At 48.7% G+C, this 24745-nt stretch overlaps 1 protein-coding gene across 4 annotated transcripts in view; it reads left to right on the forward strand.

Moving 5' to 3' along the window:
• SUSD6 (sushi domain containing 6) overlaps window positions 1–17877 on the forward strand; it is a 93909-nt gene extending 76032 nt beyond the window's left edge. For all 4 annotated transcript variants that reach the window (XM_027111618.1, XM_027111617.1, XM_027111620.1 and 1 more), the window contains 4 exons: window positions 7182–7379; window positions 8344–8482; window positions 11637–12055; window positions 14019–17877. In XM_027111618.1, coding sequence (XP_026967419.1) covers window positions 7182–7379; window positions 8344–8482; window positions 11637–12055; window positions 14019–14044 — 782 coding nt within the window. In that variant the 3' untranslated portion in view covers window positions 14045–17877. The remainder of the gene's footprint in view (window positions 1–7181; window positions 7380–8343; window positions 8483–11636; window positions 12056–14018) is intronic.
• Window positions 17878–24745: the final 6868 nt, after the last annotated feature.

The raw sequence follows: 24745 nt of genomic DNA on the forward strand, positions 1-24745 counted from the left end.
GGGCTTCCTGTCTGACTGCTAGGAAGGTTTGTCTTAGAGGAGAGGAAGGTTGCAAATGGCATGAGAAATCCTCTTTTCCCTCTCGCTGCAGCCTGTTTTAGACTTTTGACTATTTGAGTGGGGTCAGGAAGGCAGAAAGCCAGGGAAAGCCATGGACAGAAGCAGCCCTTGGTTCTCTCTTGAGTTAACTGACCTCTGCCTGCCTGGTTCTCTGACCTCACCACGTGCCCAGGGTAGGAATCTGCCCTGATGCTGGATGCAGGAGCCTCTGCACAGACAGGATGGTTTTCCTGGAGCCTCTCACACCCTGTGCTCAGTTCAAAACTGCGGTGGCTGTAGGACTTTTATGAAGGAATCTCGGGAGGTGGTGAGGCTGGCCGTCCACCCAGCTTACACAGATTTGCCAGTGGCAGGCTCGGAGGCCATCTGGTTCAGTGCCTGTGTGTACTGAAACTGAGTCCCAGAGAGACCAGTGTCCACGGGCAGCACCCAGATTTGTCTTTGTCACTGGGCTCCTCTCTCTGTGGCTCCCCTTCCAAGATGCGGGTGTGGGAGGAGAAGCTGGGCTCAGCACCCTTGCTGCTGCCCAGGGAGTGCCGTGGAGTGGGCCCCACCCCTCCTGGCTTCAAATCCTGACTCTGCCTCTTACCTGCTGGGTGACCTTGAGCAAGTTTCTTAACCTCTCTCACTCAATTTGCTTCCCTGTATAATGTTATAATAATGTTTCTTACAGGGTTTCTGTGAAGTTTAAATGAGGTAAACACGTAAAGTGCTTAGACTGGTACTTGGCATATAGTCGATGGTCAGTGACTAGGAGCTGTAATTACTGAGATTTCTAAAGGAGACCTCAGAAGGAACCTTTAGACTGTAGTCAGATGTGATACCCCATCCCCCCTTGCATTTGTCTGGAATGCCCAGTACCAACTTTCTGGGGAGGTTTTCTTGAGGAGAATCATCTCCCCTTTGAACTAGCAAGCTCACACCTTTCACAGAGTAGCTAGATGTTCCAAAGGCCCTAGGCCTAGTCCATCGGGGGATGAGCCGCAGAATGGAGCCTGGTGTCCTGCCCTCCTCTGCAGGCCCACCGTGGCTTCGTGGTCAGGCCTGCAGCTCAGGAGCCAGAGCGCCTGTTGAGTCATCTAGAGATGTGGCTTGGAGCATTGTTCTTACTATAAAATGGAGAAAACATAGTACCTGCTTCGTGTAAAGAGAGAGTTCAGAAGAGTGCCTGGCACACGTAATGATGCTGTTTGCAATAATTATTATTTTCCTTGTCTTACGTGCAAAAAGAAATCTGCACGTTTGAAATCTAAACTTTTTCTTTTCTTTTCTTTTCTTTTTTTTGCTGTTTTTGCCTTGCTTTTTCTCTGGCTCTCTCTGTTCCTAGCAAACCATTGAGGGCTAGAAGTAGAAATTGGACCTTCATATATCAAGAAAGGGCTTTGAGAGCAAGCACATAGACAGTGCTCTAAAAAACAACCTGAAGGGACCCTCAGTGCTCCGTGGTGTCTTCATCTGCTGCTAGCCTCCTGTCTCACACTCAGTTGTGTGGTCTGAACCCTTCCCACTGTTCTCAGCTCCCTAGCACCTGTGCCGTCCTGTACGATGGCCACTAGCCCCAGGTGGCTATTGAGAACTTGAAATGCGACTAGTGTGGCTTGAGATGTGCTGTAAGTGTTGACTTATTATGAAAAGAATATAAAATATCGCATTAATAAGTTTCTATATTGATTATGCGTTGAGCGATCAAAAATGTATTTTGCATATATTGGTTAAATAAAATATATTATTAAAGTGAATTTCACCAGTTGTACATTTTCAATGTGGCTACTAAGAAAATTTAAAATCACCTGTGTGGCCGCATCATATTTCTGTTGGACAGTATTGTGCTAGGTGTGTGCTTCCATCCATTCCTTCCTCCCCTTTCTCCCATTTCTCTTTGCCTGGGCTCTCACCTTCCTCTGGTCGCCAGCGGTTCTCAGATGAACAGAAAAGATGTCCCTACCCAGAAGGTCACCCCAGGCCAACAGAAGAGCTCACCTTTGAACACTTCCTTCTTTCCTTTACATCAGAGTTGGCTGTGCGTGTGTCCGTGTCCTGTAGACTGTAAACTTTCTGAGGGCATGGTCCTGTCTCCTTTACTTCTGTGGCCCTGCTAGAGCGTCTTGTGAGGAGAGGCTCGCTCTTAACTGTTTGATGGAGTTACAGCCACACAGGGACACGTCTGATAATGCCTCAGCCGTGTCCCTGATGGCCACAGCTGCCGTGTTGGTGTGGTGGGTTTGGGGGAACCACTTCCTTCTCCCCTGAATTCCCAGGGAAGCTTTTCTCTGGCCATCCTTTGAACACCTTCACTGAGCACCTATTTCTCTGTGCTCAGTTGTGTTCTCAATGCCAGTGCACTGGTTTTGGTGTAAAACGACATTATTTCAAACCTGCAGGTGAACACCGACACAGTTTCTTAAGCCCTCAGGCGCTGTGTGTGGGAGTATAGTGTTTTCTTGATAAGTGACATCAGATGGACACCTCTTAGGTTGAGTCTTTTTAACTGTGCTAGGTGTTTACATGTCTGCTTCCTCTCCTCAAGCTGAGCTTCACACTCCCTACGCCCCCACACCTCGTTTTAAAGGGGCTCAGGTATTTGTTCAGTTTGTTAAACTGAACACTTTGACCCCAGGGCCATTCCTGGAGCTTGTTTTGATTCCCTTGCTACGGAATCTTATAAGACTTTGTTTTGTCTTTAATTTGTCTCTTCTTCCTAAAAGTCTGGTCCCCAAAACGGCAAAAGCAAAACACATTTAGAAGTGCTGACTGGGGGTTCTTGTTGGTGTCTGCTAATGGTTTTAGGCTGCGGGGACTCTGGGGTAGAAGTATCAGCCAGATCGCCTTCCGTCTCCTCCGTCTGCACCCTCACCAGCTGGTCACATGGTCTCTCGCTCAATGACTGCTGTGCTTCAGGCACTCTGCAGGGCCCCCTGGAGAATTACCTCGCTGCTTCCTGTGCTCACTGGAGGCCTAAGTGGGTGTAAGAGATAACAGAAAGTGGAGAAGGAAGCTAAGGAGAGCTAATTGATTTTTTTCTGTAAAATTTCCATCTTCTGGCTTTTCTCCCTCTCTTTTTGAAATTACGCAGCTTTGCCAAATCAGATGAGTTCATTGTCTTCTTGGGACTAGGAACAGAGCTTGAAACTCCCCCTGCGGACCTGGGGTTGTCCTAGAGCACGCCTGATTAAGTCAGCCTCTTGCCCAGAACAGGGGCTTCCGGAAGCCACTGAATGATTTATTTGCTCTTCCTGATGTTCTTCCCGTTCCTGTGAACCCCAGGCGTCACTGAGAGGGTCTCTCCAGCCCCTGCTCTTTGCCACGGCTCTCCCACTCTGCTCTTTGATTGGGCAAGAGGGCCATGTTTTTTTCCTTATGTTCTCGGCGTCTTAAAACAATCTTGCCTTTTTCTGACTTTTCCTTCTAAGGCCTCCTTATTTCTTCCTCGGACCTGGGGCAGTCCCTTTGTGACGCTGAACCTAACGTACTGTAGTTTGTTTCCTTTGTATGATCCTCATAGACAAACATAAAAGAACTTTTGTCCAGTTTATTTCACCCTGCAAGGGCTGCTCTACAGCTGACCTACCCTAAAAGCTCTCTCAGCTTCTGTCCATCTTATATCAAATTCAGCTCCTCTTGTAATTCTGCCCATTGAATATAGTATAAACACCTCCTGTTGCAGCCAAGGCCCCTCTACGAGATGGTTTCATCACAATATTATTATTACTACTACTACTGTTACCATTATATTTTATTTATTTATTCATTCGGCCAAGTTTTCTTATGCAGCCGAGCTAACCTAGGCTACTTGCTGCTCTCTGGGCTTCATCTACACGGTCCTGCTTTGGCGCACTAGCTTCAAACCACCACCTCCTTTCCTGCTGAGATCAAGCCCCATTGGAAATGCCACTTCCTCCGCGAGCTGTTCCCAGCCGTTCCCCACACAACGTTGGTCTCTCCTGCTCTGAGTTCCCTCTCTTGTGACACTAATCCCTTTCTTTGATGTGTATTAGAATAAATCTGTGTGGAGTATCTTTGGAGAGAGGCACTGAGTTGACTAGGAAAGGAGAAGGGCTTATTTTCCACATTCACCCTCTTCCTTTTTGGATTTTGTACCATGTATATGTTTCCTAAGATTTTTTTTTTCTATGAAGGTATTATCTGCATAACAAAGGACCCAGTCTATAAAACGTTAGAAGAAGATATTGGAGAGTATGTTTAGGAAAATGTCCTTAGCCAAGACACAAAACCCAGGAGCCGTGAAGAAAACAACTTTTAATATGTATGTGTTGGGACTTCCCTGGTGACGCAGTGGTTAAGACTCCAAGCTCCCAGTGCGGGGGGCCCCGGGTTTGATCCCTGGTCAGGGAACTAGATCCCACATGCATGCCGCAACTAAGAGTTTGCATACCACAACTAAGGAGCCAGCGAGCCGCAACTAAGGAGCCCACCTACCACAACTAAGACCTGCTGCAACCAACCTAATTAATTAATTAAAAAATATATGTGTGGACTTACTTGTCATACCCCTATTTGGCTACAAGTACCTGAAGTGCTTATCTTTCTATCCTTTTTCAGAGCATAGCACAATGATCCCTACACAGTAATCAGTAAATATTAGTTGAATTGAAATAGAATTGTAAGTCGCCTCTCTGTAGACCTCATTTTTTGCACGTAAAAAATGGGTGCCAGGTGATGTCCAGGGCCCCTTTCAGAGATTCCGTGAAGATGTGGGCTTTATGGGCAGAAGTACCCAGCAGAGCGGGAATGGTTTTAGAATGAGCAGCCCTTCCCCTGGGACTGTCTTCCCCAGCACACTGGACCTGTAAGTGGGTCCTGCCTGTTTTCAGGAAGTGCCCCCCGGGTGCTCATCATTAATTACCCTGAGGAAATGAACCAATTAGACACAACCCAAGGAGAGCCGGGAGAATCTGTGGCAGGCTTGTTGCCCTGAACAAAAGAGGGTAAGTGTAAAGGGTAAAGCAGTTTGCTGAGGTTCCTTTGGAAATCCAGCTGGCCGGCTCTTTGAACTACTTGGCCATAGTTTAGAGAGGCGCCAGGAGGAATGTGATGCCTGTGTCTCCCTCCTGTTCAAGACCTTGGGCGAGGTGGGTGGTGTGGGAAGAGTCTAGAGGAGGAGGTGTGTGCTTAGAGGGGACTGAGGGGGCTTATTGGGCTCATCTGCCGGTTTCAGAGAGGCTGCCTAGACGTTTCTGGATCGCTGTGGACCTACCCCAGGGTTTTAACAGCTTTAAATATGGAGTCTTTTCTCCTAGTCTCAGTGATCAGCAGCCCAAGGGCAGGGAGCCACCATCTCTTTTTCGACTTAGTATCCACCCCACAGCCTGGCTGGCAGTCATCTTGCTTAATAATAGCAGGTTGAAGGGAAGTGGCATTTGGTGAGAGAGTGGTGGGTGGTCCCATGAAGGGAGAGCACCTTTTCTCAGACAGTCAGAGGCTCCAGGTCTGTTAGAGGAAGTGAAGAAAAGAAACCCAGCAGTTCTTATTCTCATACTGATGTCCTTGTGGTAGTCACGATGGGGACAGGGTATTTGTCAGCAAAATCAAATGTCCTTTAGAGACTTTCATCTTTCCTGCCTTGGTAGGTAAGGCTTGTGGTAAGTTGAAGTTTGTCGGTGCCTGGCCACCTGCCAGCATGTCTTCTCCCCCAGCCCAGCCTTCTTAACAGTGATCCCATAGTGCCCCTCCTGTCCCCTCCTGTTTTTGCTAGGCATACCCCATGATCCATTGCCTGGGGACTTCAGTTCTGTAGTGTCTGTCCAGGCTCAGAAGGGGAGGCTGCCTGCTCCCTGGGCTGCTCAGGCCTTCCGGCTCCTCTGATGTATTACTGCAACTTACCTATACACCAGCGTTCCCACCACACTTAGGTACCACTTGCCATCTCCCTAACTGACCTGTTCATAGGGGAGGCAACCTTGACATATATGCACTCCTTAAAGGCCTGCTCACTCCTAGGGTGGAAGCAATGTCTGCTGGTGGGAAGAGCACAGGTTTTACAATCGGAAGCCCTGGCTCTGCTCCCAGGTCTGCCTGACTTGGCTAAAAGTCATTTAACTTTTGTGGGCCAGTGTCCTCATCTTCAAAGGGAGAAATGATAACTACCTCACGGAGTTGTCAGAGGAATAAATAAGATAGGAGGTCAATGAAGGTGCTTTTAAAGCTAAACAGTCCTACCTGAATGAAAAATAATGGGCGTTACCATGGGATAGAGACGAGTGATGCCAGTGACCGCTCTAGTCAGGGAATGGGTGGTGCATGGGGGCCTGGGAAGCCTCCCAGGAAATGCATCAGAAATCCCCTCTGATGCCAAGAAGTCACATTTTTATCATGCGAAGGAATCCTTTCTGGTACTGATGTTGGAAACAAGGCTGATGTTTCCCCTGTGCAGGTTACCAGTGTTTTATCACCTGTCACTCTGATTCGTTGTGTATTTCAGTAGGTTTTATTAAAACCACATTATGCGATGCATTATTTCATTCTTTTTCTTGGCTGAGCAATATTCCATTGTACACATGTACCATGGGTGGCCCTGGAGATTATCATACTAAGTGAAGTGAGTCAGGGAAAGAGAAAGACAAATATATATCACTTTTATGTGGAATCTAAAAAAAAAAAAAAAATACAAATGAACTTATCTACAAAACAGAAACAGACTCACAGACTTAGAGAATGAACTTATGGTTACCGGGGGTGGGGGGGGAAGGGTGGCAGGGGGAGGGATAGACTGAGAGTTAAAAAAAAAAAAAAAGAATACACAATTTGTAATCATAAAAGAATAAAATGCTGGAAAAGCCCCACATGCGCTAGATCTCTGCGAGTTCAGCTTTGTCGAAGTCTACTGTTCAGTGATGGATGCAGTTGTCCTAAGGCGCAGTGCTGGGGAGGGAGGGCGAGGGGAAGTGCTGCAAGCAGCCAAGCTTCCCCTGTTGCCAGGGCGCCTCCCTCTGTCATTGGCAACCTGAACTTGCAAAGTTTGGCCAGCTGCCTTTCCAAGGGGCTGGCTCTTTGCTCCTGGTGTGTTTCCTGCTGAAGCCCTCAGAGCTGCCCCCTCTTTGTCGCTGACGGCAGTCTCGCTGGAAAACCTCACCACTGTACCTCTGCTCTCCCTGTCTTTGCAGTGTGTTCCCTGCCCCCGGAGCCAGAGAATGGTGGCTACATCTGCCACCCCCGGCCCTGTAGAGACCCCCTGAACTCGGGCAGCGTCATCGAGTACCTGTGTGCTGAAGGCTACATGTTGAAGGGTGATTACAAGTACCTGACGTGTAAGAATGGCGAGTGGAAGCCAGCCATGGAGATCAGCTGTCATCTCAACGAGGGTCAGTTTGGCGGATGAGTGAGGGGTGCTGCTGGGCTCCTGCTTTCTTCTAACTCCCGGGAAGTGGTACCCGCTCCCTCTGGAGCACCCTGTGCTGTGGGGCAGCATATGGCCCTTCAGATGCCCTGCAGCCTCCTTTCCTTTGGGATTTCACGTCTCTGTGAAAGGCATTTGGATTGCTGGTGCGTGTCCCAGTGCATTTCAGCCGAGCTACCGAGGCATCTGCTGTGCTATGTAAAGTCCCTTTGATGCACCGGATCTCTTGTTTGCCTAGCCCAGTGCCGGTGACCTCCGACTGTGTTCTGCTAACCCATGAGCACGGTGCGAGCACCTTCTGTAGTGTCTCTTTTATATTATTTTTCCTTGAATGGAAGTGGACTGTTTTGTCACGGAGCTGCAGTCCAGCTGGCCAGAAGACCTATCCCCCTCCGCCTCCTCCTGTCATGCATGACAGGAAATCCAGCTGCCTGCGGGAGAGTGTGTCATGCAGCCATCTTTGTGCTTTCACTCGAACTTCAAGACCGTGACACCCCAGAGAAGGGTGGGGACAGGCCTGAGGTTTACAACTAAAGCTGCAGGATCTTAGAACAGATTGTTATTACCGCCCTGTTCTTATAAATTTTCCTGCCACATGGGTGGGACTTCAGATGGTGGAATGATGTGTGCATTTGGATGGTTCATGTCTTCCAGCCTGCTCTTAAGGACAGGATCAGATGGGGTTTATAAAGGTAAGACCTCTAGGGAAGTGAAGTGAAGGGAATTTTAGATTCAGGAACAGAATAGGGGAATGTCCCCTTTCCCTGATGTAAAAGCCACTCTGCACCGTTACTCCAAAAGTGGCCCTGGCCGTACGTAGCATGTCTCAGCGTGGCGCTGTGCAGGGGGCCCTTGACAAGGTCAGCCGTGGGGCTCACGTTCCGTGTGTCAGGGTACAAAACACGTCTGATGATGGCTTGTTCCCGTAGACAAAGACGCCCACACGTCGCTCGGGGTCCCCACGCTGTCCATCGTGGCTTCCACTGCCAGCTCCGTGGCGCTCATTCTCCTCCTGGTGGTGCTGTTTGTGCTGCTGCAGCCAAAGCTGAAGTCTTTCCATCACAGCAGGTGAGCCAGTGGCAGCGGGCGGCGTGCGTCACGGTGGAGGCTGGCCTTTGGCTGGCAGAGGGGTGCTGGAGGGCCTGCTGGCCTCTGCTGGTCTGTGTGCACCCGGGGGAAGGGGAGGGCCCTGCCGTGTGTTAAGCTTCCAGATGTGCCTGGCACTGTGCTTTTGCTTTGCATACATTGTCTTCATCCTCATAGGATCGTTGCAGATTAGGAAACTGAGGCTCAGAGCGGTTAAGTCATTCACTCAGGGTCCTCCCTCTAGGTGATGACAGAGGTGAGATTTAAACCCCAGTCTGTCCAACTCGAGTGGCATGTTATTTCCCCTACGTCAATGGTTCCCAAAGTGTGGTCCCAGCAGGCTCAGCATCACCTGGGAGCTTGTTAGGAATGCAGATTTTCAGGCCCCACCCCAGACCAACAGAATGAGAAACTCTGTGTTTCTCAGGCCCTCCAAGCGTTTCGGATGCAGGCTCATGGCTGTGAGCCACTGCCCTGTCTCCCTGTTCCCCTCTCCTGGATGCACGTAGAGGCACCTGTGGGAAACTAAAAACAAACGCCAGCACCTGGGCCTCCATCCCCAGACGTTCTGATTTCTTTAGTTTGGGATGGGTGCCTGGTATTAGTGGGTTAAAAAGCTCCCCAGGTGGTTCTCACGTGCAGCTGGGATTGGCAAGCACTGCACTATACCATACTAGAAACCGAGGAAGTGGTTTTCTTGCCTGCCTTTGTCACTTTCCTTATTCCAGGTGAGTGCACCAGCCACAAATCATCCCAGACTGGATAGGTGAGGTTGGGGTGGGGATGGCCAATGGTGGGGACCTGGCCCCCGGTGGGTCCCTCATGGTGGACTCTCCCAGGCTGGCATGGCCCCCTTACCTGCTTGGGTTGCCCTGGCCCTTCCTCATTCCCTCTGAAGAAAACAGTTTATGTCCATCCACAGCCCTTCCTCAGTGACTGTTGTCAGGCACAGGCACGAAGGAGCAGACTAAACTGCATTAACTAAAATGCTCCTGGTTTGGAATGCACAGACAAGGACCAGTTTAATATCTGTGTGTACTGTGTGTGTGATTCTTCTTTCTTCTTGTTATTTTGTTTTGTTTGGGGCAGGGGGTAGCGGCTATTTTTAAAGGTAGTTAAACAATTAGTAGACTAGAGAAGATTTGGAAGGGACTGTTTATTTGAAAGAATTGGCTACTGCCACGTAAAGTCAACTCGAGCTGTTCCTCATTTCTTCCAAATTAGGGATCATTTTCCCCTGGTAGTTAACTAGTCAGTGTGTTCAAAGTAACTGATTTTGCCTAAGAGGCAGGGAGATTTGGGTTTCATTATAGACCCTGTCTAAATTTTGTACATCTATTACTTTTTAAACAAAAAAAAAATGTTATTTTGAATAACGAAAGTTAAGCGCATGCCAGGATGCACTCTGCTTTCGGATGCCACCCTGCCATCAAAGTTTCCCTTCTTTCCAGAAATGTCTGAGCACTTTTATGAGTGCCACTTCTGTCATCCTCACTGTGTGTGTGCCATTTGAACTGGGTAGTACAGATTTTTATCTGCACGTACAGGTGAGGAAATTGAGAACAAATAAAACAGTCCAGCAATAATAATATGGTCCAGCCATAGACCTTACGTGTCTCCTGGTGTGACACACAGAAGAGGACATGACATCACAGGCAGTGCTGTGGCGTGTAGTGTTCTAGGCCGAGATTGGCCTGTTCTAGATTAAAAGAGATGCAAGAGACGGGACAACTAAGTGCAATGCATGATCCATAATTGGATTGTGGATGAAAACAAACAAGACAGCAGCTGAAGCAGATATATTTTTGGGTAGTTGGGAACATTTGTATTACAGTATTATACCAATGTTATTTCCAGGATGTAAATATTGTTGTAGTTAACATAGGAAAAGAGGTTCTTGGGAGGTGTGTGCTAACTACTGTCTTAATTAGTAAGAAATAACTTATTTTCAGAATGGTTCAGGAATTCCCTGGTGGTCTAATGGTTAGGACTCTGCCCTTCCACTGCCGGGGGCCTGGGTTCAATCTGTGGCCTGGGAACTAAGATCCTGCAAGCCTCACAGTGGCCAAAAAAAAAAAAAAAAAAAAAAGCGCATGTATAAAAGTAATCCAGAAAAGAAGTATTTACATGGATAAATCTCCCAAACGTAATGTTATAATGTTGAGTTAAATTCAAAGCCAGACACACACACACACACACACACACACACACACACATTTATTGTCTTTCCCATTCATATAAAGATCAGAAATATGCAGAAATAACTGGTGTTGAAGGATTCATGTTTAGGCAGTAAAATTACTAAAATAAAAGTCAAAGGAACGATTTTCATGAGAGTCAGCATCGTGGTTGCTTTTGGTGGTGAGGCGATAGGAATGGACACGGCGGGGGTGGGCTGGGCGGTGCCAGCAGTGTTGTTTCTTGACCCAGCTAGGGCTTGTACTCCATGTTACCTCTGGAATAAGTCAGCTGTACATTTTTCGATGTTTGTCTAATATTTGTGTTATAATTCACATATTTTTTTAAGTTTACGAAGTTAAAATTAAATAAAAGGCAAGCAAAGTGGCTGAGTCAAAAGAATAAAATTCTTCAGTTTTTGAGTCCAGTGTCCCATTTCCAGACCACGGTGCTTCTTTTCCTCCTCCTCTTTTTAAAAGGAGCTTGACGGAGATGTCATTTACATACCATACAGTATACCCGCGTGAAGTGCGCAGGCAGGGGTATATTCACGGGTATTTGTAGCCATCATTCTCCCACTTTCCTGTCTTAGCTGTGCTGAGTGAATGGCTTTATTTCTGGGTCTCTAGCTTCCTCGTTTTTGCACAGGACCAGAGAGCTAGGTGCCTGTGTACCCAGAGGTTAAGAACACAGTCTTTGGAAGCAGGTGGAATGGATTCACATCCTAGCTTCCTCCCTTACCAGCTGTGCGACTGGGTAGGTTACTTAACTACTCTGAGCCTCATCTGCATTCTTGGTCAATCTACCTGAAAGGACTCAGTGGGGCAACGTGTGTAAAGCCCTTAGTGCCATGCCGGGTACCATAGTAAGTGGTCAGAAACGGTTGGTGGTGTTGATATTGTGATATTTACCTGTGCGTGTATTCTGATTCTTCCTTTGTCCTTCCCTACGGATGCAGGCGTGACCAGGGCGTGTCCGGGGACCAGGTGTCCATCATGGTGGATGGAGTCCAGGTTGCGCTGCCGTCGTATGAGGAGGCTGTGTACGGCAGTTCCGGTCACTGTGTGCCGCCCGCTGACCCCAGAGTGCAGATTGTGCTGTCAGAAGGGTCTGGGCCCAGTGGGAGGAGCGGGCCAAGGGAGCAGCAGCTGCAGGACCAGGGGGCCTGCTCCTCCGCAGGTGGAGAGGAGGAGGCCCCAGGCCAGCCTGGACTGTGTGAAGCCCGGGGCTCTCGGGGCTCAGAGACTGTGATGGTGCATCAGGCAGCCCCCTCTTCCTGGGTGGCCGGCTCAGGGAACAGCCGAGTGGCACACAAAGAAGCCCCAGATTCAGAGAACAGTGACATACAAAGCCTCACGTCGGAGGACTACACAGACGGTAGGTGCTCGGTGCTGACCGTAAGTTATTATCTGCTCAGGGTCCTTGCTGGAGTGAGGAAGGAAGGCGAACCTTTCTGATAATTGGTGTATCTGGCGGCAAAGAAAGATAATACCTGGGGGATTATCCTACAGAATAGAATTTTACCCTCGGAGCCCCAGGTAGGCCTTTGGGCTCTGTATAGGGAGGCTTTTCACTGTTGTCTGTGAATTTTAATCGGTTTGGAGTCTCCGAAACTATTCATGGCCTCAGGGATATGCTAAATCAAAGGGTAGACAGCCAGTTGGACGTGGAGTGGGGCCTGTCCTCTTGTCATAATTTTTATGTTCCTGAAAGAACAGGAATAACAAGGAGGTGTGGGGTCTTATGACAGAGGAAACTGAGCCTGCCTCTCCCGGAGCATTCCAGCTGCTTCATTTTAAATGGGAGCATGCCAGGTCCCGTGCTAGTTGGTTTTCTTGCTCTGTGTCAGTCAAACCTCACAGTGATCCTGAGAAGTGGGTATTATTACCAGCCCCATTTTACAGATAGGGATACTGAGGCTCAAAGAGGTTAAGTCACTTGCCCATTGGTAGGTGGCTGAGCTGGGATTTGAAGCCGATGGATCTGCTCCCAAACTTGCGTTATAGCCCCATGGTGCCATGCTGCCTCCCAGGTCACTCCAGGTCCTTTGTGGCAAACCAGCCAGAGAACAAAATTGCCCCCTCCTGACACCTCTGCCTTTACGGGAGCCTGGAGAGTCGAACATCGGGATTGACTCTGTCACTTTAAAAAACATCTTTACGTAAAATCCCACTGTGGTTCAGGATGCAGACCGAATCTAGATGTTTCCCTTTAGAAAGTGAGGACTTCTATACTTACCAACCACCCCCACCCCCCCACCCCCCCCGGTAAAAGAGCCTTAGAGAAAACTCAGTTTCCTGGGAGTCCTGGGCACAGTTCATGTGTATGGTTTAGAATAGCTGAAAGCAAAGAAGTTGGAAGTTCTTAAGTGCAGATCAGGTGTAGGGTTTCCTGATTGTCAGCAGCATGCCTGCTTTTCTCTTGGTGGGATGTAGAGCTAGGAAGGGGCCACTAAATAGGTGGCCAGGGTTTAAAGGTGGAAGCCAGTGACCCCACGGGCAGCCAGCTTTGCATATTGTATGTCTGCACGTATTGACACAAGCCTCAGCCCTTATCCTTCCTGAGGAGCCAGGGTGGTGCCAGCTCTCTCCCTTCTTCTCCTTTTGCTCCCTTGCTTTGTCCCAGGTATTGAACAAGCGTTTCTCAGAGCCCCTCTGTGCCGGGTGCTGGGTTAGGTTTCAGGTGTGATGGGAAGAGCTGTGAAACATGCTCTCTGCCCACATGGATTGTCAGTCAGTTGGGAAGATGAAGCCTATACTTGAGAAAAAATGGAACCAAGAGTGGTAGGGTCCATGTCAGAATGAGGAGTACAAAAAAACAAGACACATAGGTTATCGAGTTGGTTGCAGGCTAAGCCTGAGCTGTCTGGGGCTGACAGTACTGAAGGAAGCCAGGCCCTTAAGGTGTCAGTCTAAGCCCGGTGACAGATGAGTCAACCAAGACCCAGAGACGGGGAGTGATGTACTCAGTATCACACAGCTGGAGGATGGCTTGAAGGAGGAGGTGAGACTTAACCAGGGCTCAGGAGCCTCATAGGGCGAGAATAAGGATAGAAAGAGAAGCAACTAAACCAGCATAGTTAAAGCAGAGAAGAGGGTTCAAGGTGGTAGGACCAGAAGGGGTTTGAATACCCGACTGAATGTTCAGATTTTGTCACAGAGGCAGAGGGAGAGATGAGCAAGGAAGGAGTAGAAAAGGGTGAGGGATTTAGGCTACCTAGAAGCCTGTGAACAGGGCATTTTATTTCTTTAAACATAGGATCCCTGCGACGGGGTCAGGTGTGCTGCAGAGTCACTCACATGGGCTAACCACTGTGCTCTCCGTCCTCCTCTGCCCGCAGATATCCCACTCTTGAAAGAAGCATGAGGGCTGCCGCTGGCTTCTCTCCTCTCTGCCCTCCCTCCCTCTCCCTGTGGGTTTGAGCACCGCGTACTCCAGCTGCCCTGCCCGGATACCTGAGCTGCCACCTGTGTATCTGTGTATCTCTGTATCTCTGAGGGCCTGCAGGCCCACCTTGGCTGGAAACTCAAGGAAGATTCTCACCATCTGCCTGCTGGACAGCTGGAGGAGCTGGCTTTTTGCCTGGCCCAGCCTTCCCGTCTGTGTCGGGGACATCGTTGAATGTGCTGGATTGAGCCCTTCCTTCCCCGAGCCCTCCGGGTCCGCTCCAGCGAGCGAGCGCTTGGGCGGCAGCCCCCGTGGGCCCGAGAGCGCTGCGTTTACTTGTGCCTTCCTCCCGCCCGTCCAGTGTCCCTGTCGTGCGGGCTTGCTGCTGTCCTGCAAGCCTTGGTGGAGGCACTCTGCCACGCAGGGGGCCGGGCCTGGGTCTGGCCTGTCTCCTTCGGGGGCTGGCACCGCGGCCCTTAGCAGGAGCAGATCCGATAGTGGCTCGAATTGGGGCAAGCTGTGGCTCCCTTGGCCTGAGCTGTCCCAGCGCCCAGCTCTGCAGCTCAGAGGTGCCAGCGCCTGGCCCTGTCGAGTTTCCAAGAAGCATCCAGAAGATCCCAAGGGAGGGGAGGACGGTAGCTGATAATGATCGATCGCCTTCCGCATATGCAAGTTCTCACTTCCTCCTTCCAGCATCTGGCCTTCCTGGCACCGGTCTTTTCTCTTTCCCTGGAGCATAGGGGGGAGTTGCATGCGGCCTCCTGGGTTTGATCCTGCGCAGCTCCGGCTTCCTTGCCGGCCGAGCCCTGAGGCGAGTCATCCACGGGTCGGGAGTGTTGCTGAGATGCCATGAGATGCCCATCTGGTCGCTGGCAGTTGGGGCCAGTTGCCCTGTTCTGGGTTCATGGTGAGGGAAGGGGGCCTGAGAGGCGCCGGCCGACCGTGTCCCCAGGCAGCTGCAGGCAGCTCCGCCCCGGTCCTGAGGGTCCTCCTCACCACAGTCACGTGCCTTAGTAACTGTGCCCAGGAAGCATCCTGCTGCTTGCCTCGCTGCTGCTTTTCCTCGTTCCACCCTCCCCTGCCGCCCCTCCGCTCGTCACAGCTGGCAATCGACTCCCTGGTCTTCCCGGCACCGGGAGGGCCCAAGACACAGTCGGCACACACACACACCCCCCCCAGCTTGTTGGTGGAGATGGTTTGGAAGCAGCCTGGCTCCGGGGCCCTGCTGGGGCCGCTCCCTTGGCCGAGGGTCCCACACTGACAGGGCTGCTGCCTCTTCAGGAGATGTGGCACTACGGAGCGCGTGTTACTGTTTTGTGTCTGAAGCACCGCGCCTCCGCTCCTTCCCCCAGCCTCTGTCTGGGGTGGTGAAAATAGTAGAGCCCGATGTGTTTTCAGTTCCTGACCTAACAGGGTAGCTCCGGGGTGGCTGCGGGTGGCCTCCAAGAGAAGAAGAACGAATGGCCCGCCCTCAGCCTCCCGCCTCCACTCTCACACGCGCACTTTACTCCGGGCTCTGCGGGGGGGCTCGCCGCCCCTGTGGTCTTCCCTCGGCTCAGGTGAGGGCAGCGCCTGCGTGCATCGGGCTCCTCCCCGCGGGAGCCCTCTCATGCTGTGTGCCCTCAGCCCTGGCCCGGGAGCTGGAGGGAGGGAGATGGAACAGAGCAGGGCTGTCCTTGGCCTCAGAAGAGGCCGTTTTTGGAGACGTGCCTGCTGGCCGTTGCTGGCACGGGGCCCATCTGGAGGGCAGGGTCCCCGGCCCCGCTGCTTCACCCTGCACAGGTTCTGTTCCACCCACCGGCAGCCCTTGTCTTCCTCCAAAAGAGAGCAGGGACCAGTGGGGACCAGGGGGAGGCATCCAAAGTCTCATTGCTGAGCCTGCAGCTTCTGTTGCCCAATCTTCCAACACCTGAATTCTAGTCTAGGATCTTTCTTTAAATGGAAGCTCTTACCTTTTTCTATCCAGTTACTCTGGGTTTCTCACCCAAGAGATTGCACTTTTTGTTTGCGGTATATTCAGCCACAGAGGTGACCGGCTTGGCCCGCCTGCCCTCTGAACCCTTCTTCCACTTGGCCCGCCCGCCCTGGGGATCACAAGCCCAGACTTGCCACCCGGTAGGGAAGAGAGAAAAGTCAGGAACCTCCCTGCCACGTCCCCCACGTCACTGGCTTTGCTGGGGCCTCCCGGAGTCCCCCGGCCTGTGGGTGCAGAGCCAGCCTCATTGCTGCTGACACCCACGACGGCTTACCGCAGTGAGCTTTCTGCTCCCACATCAGCCATGCGCTGCTGTTTCTAGAGCTTCTGGCCTTTGTCCCTTGCGAAGGATCAGGGCCCCCCCACAGCTGCCTTGGAGTGGGGCCTGGCTGAGAGACAAGGTGGTGCTGGGGGCTGCCAGAGGGGCCTGGAGCAGGTGGGGAAAACTGCCCATGGTCTGGCTTCCCGGGCTCCCCTCCAGGGGAGTCCAGCAGAGGACTTGCCCAGGAGAACGGTTGGCACCAAAGGACTTTTAAAAAGGGGTGTTTTGTTTTGTTTGTTTGTTTTGCATACATGAGCTGACTCAGTGCAGGTTTTATATCCTGGCAACTTGCAGTCACATTCCAGTGACTTTCAAGGGCCAGTATGTGGTGAAAATTACTTAAAATTTCCATCCCTTTCAATGCCTTAGTTCAGCACGTAGGCTCTGTCTTTTGCCATTTTTGAGTTTTGTGTGCTATGCTCCCACTTCACTGGGTGTGAACCGTGAAATGGGCCGAGTCCTGGCCACTTTGTGAGTTCTTTTGGTTTTATAAGGTATTTCAGTGTACATCCTGCGAACACTCCATTTGCAAACAGAACTCACGTTGTCATCCCCATTCTTCCTGCCCTCCTCCTCTCCCCTTCCCCCAGCTTTAAAGCTCCGTGGAGAAGCTGGAGGGCAAGACAGACAAAGGTACACTTTTCCTGCTAAGTTAGTGGTGGCACAGGAATCCTAGCACTCGGCCTTTCCCCTCCCCATCCCAGAAGAGCTCAAACCACTTGCTTTCTACATAACAATGTCACTTCCATTCCCAGGGAACATCTTTACGTATAGAATGGAAAATGCTGCAAATATTTCTAGATCCTTGCCTGTTCCCCTCCTCCCCCCCACCCCCCACCTTGAGAATAACGGGCCCAGGAGGGAAGGGACGCGGGCTTGACAGCTTAATTCCAGATGTGCTTTGCTGAGGATAGAGGCTGGGAGCGTTTCTCGTGGAGCCTGCTAGGGCTCCTGGCTCTCAGCATCGGGCCTGTCATTACTGGTGTCCGGTGAGGGGCTCCGAGAGGATTTTTTTCGACAGATGGGTGCACCGAGTGGTAGAGTAGCCAGTTCCCCGGAGAGGGAAAGGCAGGCTCAGCTTTCCTGGGAAGCGACTCCTCTTAACCGCCAGTTGAAAATCTGGTAGAATCTTGAATGAGAACCCCAAGGCTGAGCCCTCTGCTAGGAGCTGGGGAAGATGCAGGGGCAGAGCACTCAGATCGCCAAGCAGGGGAGGAGAGAGGGGCGAGGAGGGTTGCCTGGCAGCCCACCACACCCTGCCCAGGCTTCTCATCACACCACTATGGAATCTCTGCAATGGTTTCACATGACACACGCATCATTGACTGTGCAGGATGTCAGTCAGTTTGGGTTTGCTTTATTTTATGTTATATATATATTTTTTGGTATCCTGTACATTGCAGTGGGTGTGAAGATAGTATTTTAATATTTGTACAAAGTTTAATTTAATTTTAATTGTTCTATGTATATAACTGCATTTCTAAATAATAATAATTAAAAAAAAGTTCTTATGAAGGCAGTTGTGAGAGATGTGATCCTTCCAGAAAGTTTTTGCAGCAGCCCTCCTATGGGCAGGAGCTCGTGAAGGGATGAAGCGCTAGCTCTGGGGAGAGAGGTACCTGGTAAGAGGAGACAGGATGAAGGTACAGGGAAGGGAGACCACAAACGTAAGTGGAAATACATCACTTCTCTTGGTTTTTTAGTGCTCTTAGTGTGCCCCCCACTGTGCTCACGCTGGGATTCGGCAGTGAGCAACACCGTGAGTTTGGGGCCTGCATGGAATTCCTAACATATCAGGAAAGCAGACAGTCACAACACTATGCAGTGATGGCTGTGATCACCGAAGTTATGTTGGGGGACGGTCAGAAACACCTTTTGGATGAGATGCCACGTGAGCTGAGACGCGAAGGGCCAGAAGAGTGAGGCTGCCGAGCAGGGCACTATGTGTGTGTGGGTGTGAAGGCAGCAGAAAAGCACATTTAGTTTGAGAAACGGAAAGGAGTCTAGGGCCGCCGCAGGCAGGGCTGAGGGCAGAGTGGCTCAGGACGGGCTGAGCGGGGTAAGCAGAGGCCAGTGGTAGGAGGCCCCGGCCAGCCAAGCTGAGAAGTTTCACTTCATCCTAAGGGCAACAAGTGCCTTAATGGTTTTAAGTAATAGAATGACTTAGTAAGCTCTGGGGGTTTTTTTGTTTGTTTCTTTGGGAAGCTATCTCCGTCTCTTAAGAAGAATGAATTTAGGGGGATATAACATAAGTACCAGGAGACCATGTAAGAAGTTGTTGGTCTTGTGGGAAATAAGGCAGTTTGAGCAGCTAGGTAAACAGCAACACCATTCTCTGAGATGGGGAAATGGAAGGCACAGTTTGGGGAGGGGAAATGATGGAGATCTAGAGATGAAAGGGCAGAGGACATAGAGGTGAAGAGGTCATCATTGCCAAGGTAGGAGAGGCCGACAGTACTCGAGCAGTTGCAACAGGTAGTAAAGTCAAGGGTGTGAGTAGAGAGATGTACAGGGTATTTTGGCATTGAAAACCAGGCCACCCTTAAATTTGCCCTTGGGGTAATGGTCAGGATGTGTTTCTCTAACAGTGTCAGGTGGGAAAACATTCTAGGGGCATCTGTGCCAAACACCCAGTCTCAGCCTCAGAGCACCAGTCCTCAGAAGGGTCCGCACAGACATCACTGACATCAATTGCAAGGAGAGGAAGAGAAGAGTATTGTACCAATAGGAGTAATGGTGATAAAAGCTGATCGTTAAAAAAGCACTTACTCTGTACCAGGCAGGCTTCTAAGTACTCCGTGTGTATAAACTCATGGAACCCACACAGCAGCTCTGCAAGGTGGGCACTATCCCTGCCCAGAGCCCCAGACGATATAGAATGAAAGTGAGGCCTAAAGAGGTGAACTAACTTGCCCAAAGCGGAGCCGGGATTGAATTCAAACCCAGATACCCCTGCCGGAGCGATCCCCTCCCTTGGCCCGTTCCTGCCCCATCACACCCTTGCCTGCCTCTCCAGGCCCTCACCCCCTTCTTTCTGCCTTTCAGAGTCTCTGTCTCACCAGTGAGCTTCAGGTAGAGGAAAAACACTTAATTTCGGGGCAGGGAAATGGCACACTGTTCACGAGGATAATAAACTACGCTCATCTCAAAGGATGGGACGTACCCATCACCGTGTGGGGAGGAGGCATTTAAGCTATGCAGAAATGTGATAAGACATAAATTCACAAAGCGGCGGGAGTTGTTCCTCTACAAGAAAAAACACAGGAAAGATTGCTTGTTTCAGTGGGAGGTAAGTCGTCTCTGTCGGGAAATAGGTGCAGAAACACGTCCCATCAGGTAAGGTATGCTGGGTAGTCTTGTCAAAACGGGGTCAAGCACAGGCTTGCGGCCTTTCTCTTGATGACAGATGAGGGGGACAAAGGCAACAGCCCGCGAAACCTGCAGAGCTGCTGGGGGAATGGCTGTCTTTGAAGTGGTTGCCTCAAGTTGGAAAGTGGGTGGGAGGAGAGCAGAAGAATTTTCTGCCCTGCTGCTGAACCCCTGCCTCCCAATTTGGAAAGTGGAGACCCCTAGACAAGAACAAAAGTAGTAACAGTCTCCAGGGCAGGGCTTTCTCAGACTACTTAAAATATCTTGCAGTACGCCAAAGTAACACATAGGCATTTGAGAAAATTTAGAAAGGTCGTTACAATCACCCATAGTTCCACCTCTTGCTGGCAATGTTGTTCTAATCTCATAAAATTTCGTTGACTTCATTTTTAATGGTTGTATAGGTTTCTGTCGTATTGGTAATTTGGACTTTGAAGTTGCCAAAATTTTTTTTTAATTCTTACAACCAGTGGTTTGATAGTATTTTAAATTATTTCTCTGGCATAAACTACTGGAAATGAAACTGCTAGATGAGAAGAAACACACATTTTAGAGTCTTTTGATATATCTCAAATTGCCCACCAAGGAAGTTATTCCAAATTATGTTGTCATTGGCAGTGTTCATTTTCCTAAACAACCTCACCAGCATGGGGAGTTATCATTTTTAAAAATATGCCAGTTGACAGAAAATGGTGCTTTGATTCACACTTGTTTCATTATTCCTGAAGTTGAATTTTAAAATATAATTTGCTTACTCTTTGTAACAAAGACATATATCGAAAACTATCCAAGTTTGACGTCCGAGACATCCATGTTTGAGATGAAAAATCAAAACCGCGATTCCTCTTCTAAATTAAATAATACATTATATATGTAGAGAAAGATAGATGATAGATAAATTCCTGAGGAAAGGAATTAATCTGAACCTGGGCAAGACATGACACGTTCCCAAGACAGGCCCGTGTTGCTGCTCTAAGCTCTGTGGTGGTAGAGGAGCATCACAGGGCTTGGGGACCATCCCGTCCCACGCCCAGAGGTGAACAGCTGTTTGGCATTTCAGATTTCCCATGATGCCCTACGGCCCCCAGAAAAGGAAATTTCACAACATAGGAATGTCCTGAGCAGCCCATCTGGGGCAGCTTGAACTGTCCCTGAGCCTGGGGTGGCAGACGATTCCCAACTTGGCAGAAAACTGAGGAGGTTTTGGCAAGTGTGGACTTCCCCACCGCAGAGCTTCCTGTGGGAGCAGGTAGTCCAGCCTCCAACAAAGGCAGCCTGCTTGCAGGTTCAGCCTGCTGGCTGGGGCTGAAAGGAAGGACTTCGGCTCCACACAAACACACCAAGCATGGGGGCTGCTCTGGCTTCTGGGGTGGCCTCTTGAAGCCCTTCAACATCGGCTCCAAAGACTTTTTGAGACTTCGGTGCTGTAGCCTTTCTATGGGATGGCCATTCCCACTCCTGTTATAATCATTTGTTCATTCATTCATTTGCTAATTCAATCAACCAAAAAAAAAATTTTTTTTTTTTAGGATTCACTTTACACAAAGTCTGATACTAGATTCCAGGGGCACAGCAGTGAATAAGACTCAGTCTTTGCCCTCTAAGAGTTTTCAGACTAACAGGGGAGAAAAGAGATTAAATAGCTGCCTGAAACTTAAGGCAGAACTTAAAGAAATCTAATGGCGCACCAGCCAAGTGCATGGGGAGTGAAGAGGGAAGAGTTCTTTTCTTTCAGGGACGAGCAGAGAGACTCCCTAGGGAAGGTGCCATTTGCTTTGCATCGTGAAGGATGAATTGTGTTTTAACACTACAGGTAGAGGAGTAAGTCAACAAGGAGCTGTGGAAACAAGGTCCTCCTGTATAACACAGGGAACTATATTCAGTGTCCCATGATAAACCATAATGGAAAAGAATATGAAAAAAAGAATGTACACATGTATAACTGAATCACTTTGCTGTATAGCAGAAATATAACATCGTCAATCAACTATAGTTCAATTATTTTAAATATTAAAACTGAAAACAACAACGACCAAACAAAGAAAAAACCCAAGGAGCTGTGGGGTGGGAAGTATGAAGAAGAGGACTCTCCAGACTGTAGAGACCTGGGAGTGTAAATTGGTACCTTCTCTCTACCAATTTGGTACAGACAGCAATTTGGCGGCAACCATCAAGTTACAGTGCAGCCCCTCTTCCCTTCTGAACAATTCTAATGCCATTAAGTAGGGGCAGAGTTACATATATCAGAATGGGAAACAGAACAAACACAATGAACCCTGCAGTGTCAGATTGGAATGGTAGGTTTTCATTGTTTCAATCTACATAAATAGATATAGAAATATAGATGTAATGCACATATGCATGTACACACACACACACAAACACACACGCGCACACACACACACACACACCGATATTCCCTAGCTCTTTCCAGAGGGTTTGGGAGCAGTGACACTTCAATAGCAGCGAGCACATCTAGAGTTCAGATCTTGGCATTTAAATACTGTTTTCCACTAAAAGGAACCAGGGCTTCTTGGAGAAATGGCTGTTTCCAGAGCCCAGGCAGGAAGACTACTAGATGAGCCTGCAATATTTTGTTGTGTTGAGCAAAAAAAGTGCTCAAGAAATGATGGGTACATGTCCAAAGGACTCCCACTGGAAGGGGCTTCTACTGACCAAATCAGGAGCAATATGAGCATCAAAGTAAAGTGATGATAATATAATAGATTATAATCCATTGAATAAGATAGGAGACCAGGAGTCCATACAGATAAACAGAAGCCTGGTAGACATTACTTCATCTAGGGGGACAAGTCAAAATCATGCACTGCCTGATAGAATGCAGTGAGAGAACCCAGCATCCCTTCCATAACATGCCCTGAAATGCAACCTAAATCTAATCATGAAAATTGGGACAAAGCCAAACTGAGTGATATTTTACAAAATCACTGGCCTGTAGTCCTCAAAATGCCAAGGTCGTACAAGTCAAGGAAACACTGAGGAATTGTTCCAGAGAAATGTAAGGCATGATTCTAAATTAGATGCTTTTGCCATAGAAGATGTTACTGGGACAACAGGCAAAACCTGAATGGAGTGTGAGGATTAGATGGTAGTAATGTATCCGTGTTCATTTCTTGTTCTGTTGGTTATATTGAGGTTATGCAGGGGCATGTCCTTGTTCATAGCAAATACATGTTAAAGGGGATCTGACAACATACTCCCCACATGGTTCAGGAAACTTTCTGTAAATTTGTTTCTAAATAAAATTATTTACTTAAAGAATATTACAATACACTCTTTGACCTAGAAATTCTACTTGCAGATATTTTTCTGAAAAATATCCTCACATAATACATGGAAAATCAAAAGTATACAAGGTATTCATTGCAGTTGTCTAATAAAGCCAAAATTTGAAAATAACAAATAATCATCAACATAGGTTGGTTAAATACATATGATACATCTGAACATAAAATGAATACAGGAAAAAAAAAGAGAGAATAAAATAGCTCTGGACTAATCTACAGGATACACTGTTGTAAAAAAAAAAAAAAAACCAAAAAAAGCCAGGTGCGGAAGAGGGTGCTGGAATGCTATCATTTGTGTACAAAAAAGGATTTTTAAAATGTGTCAATGTACATCCTTTTCTGTGCACAGAGGATCATTCCAGATATGGTCAGCATTGGGTGCCTCTGGGGATGGAGCGTGACTTGGGAGGAAGGGTCATTTTCTACACCTTTTGTACTTTTGAATTTTGCAGCAAGTGAATATATTACCTGCTCAAAATTAAATTATTTCTTAAAAAAACAAAATGCATGATACCTAGGTACAGAGAAAATATTCACAAAGAACTTTTGCAAATGTATCTGATCTTTTGTTACAAATTAGTAATTTGCCGTCTGGGAAGGGACACACAGCTCCCCAAAGAGCTTTGCTTAAGAACGATAAACAGTATTCATTGCCTGTTATTTCCACCTGCCTTCCTGGAGAAAATAAAAATTATGGCTTGGAATCTTTCATGTTATGAACTGAATTGTGTCCACCCCCATGAATGCATATGTTGAAGTCCTAACTCCCAGTACCTTGGAATGTGACTGAAATTGGAGATAGCATCTTTAAAGTGGTAATTAAGTTAAAATGAGGTCATTAGGGTGGGTCCTAATCCAATATGACTGATGTCCTCATAAGAAGAGGGAATTTGGACACACAGATACAGAAGGAAGACAATGTGGAGACACAGGGATAGCCACCCATAAGCCAAGGAGAGCCTCCTGGGACAGGTCCTTCCCTCACAGCCCTTGGAAGGAACCAACCCTGCCGACACCTTGATCTCGGACTTCCAGCCTCCAGAACTGAGACAATGAATTTCTGTTGTTTAAGCCACCTGGTCTGTGGTACTTTGTTACAGCAACCCCAGCAAATTAATATAACATTCAATTTCCAAAGGGGGCTCTGACCAAAGCTCTCTCCCACAGTGACGTATCCAGGTGGCAGACAGCGTGGAGGAAGCTAGTGAGGGAAATAGCTAGAAAGATATGACAGCACCAGCTGGAGCAGGACTTTGACTGCTGTCTTAAGGATTTGGATGTGATTCCCTAGGCAAGTGGGAGCCAAAGAAGGATTTTGAAGAGCAGAAGGACAGGCTCTGAGTATATTAGAAAAGAACTTGGTGGACAATAAATTAGAGTGGAAACCTAACCAGGAGGCCACTGCAGGCATCCTGGTGAGAGAAGGAAGAGCAGCCCTCAGGTGATTAGACCAGAAGGTGGGCTTGAGTTAGTGTGGAAGAAATGAGACCGTTGCTCACATATTTGGGAAGATCGTTCAGGTTAAGAGGTCTGAGGTCTCTGTGGTTGACTCTACTGTATGGAAAGGAATAAAAAACAGGTCAAAAAGACTGTACTGGTCTTTTGAACAACATGGGTCTGAACTGTGCTGGTCCATTTATACATGGATTTCTTTCAATAGTAAATACCACGGTACTACGTGAGTTGAATCCACAGATGCAGAACCT

Source organism: Aethalodelphis obliquidens, unplaced genomic scaffold (genome assembly GCF_003676395.1).
Source record: "Aethalodelphis obliquidens isolate GAN/ISIS:26980383/991018 unplaced genomic scaffold, ASM367639v1 scaffold10, whole genome shotgun sequence".
NCBI classification, from domain to species: domain Eukaryota; kingdom Metazoa; phylum Chordata; class Mammalia; order Artiodactyla; family Delphinidae; genus Aethalodelphis; species Aethalodelphis obliquidens.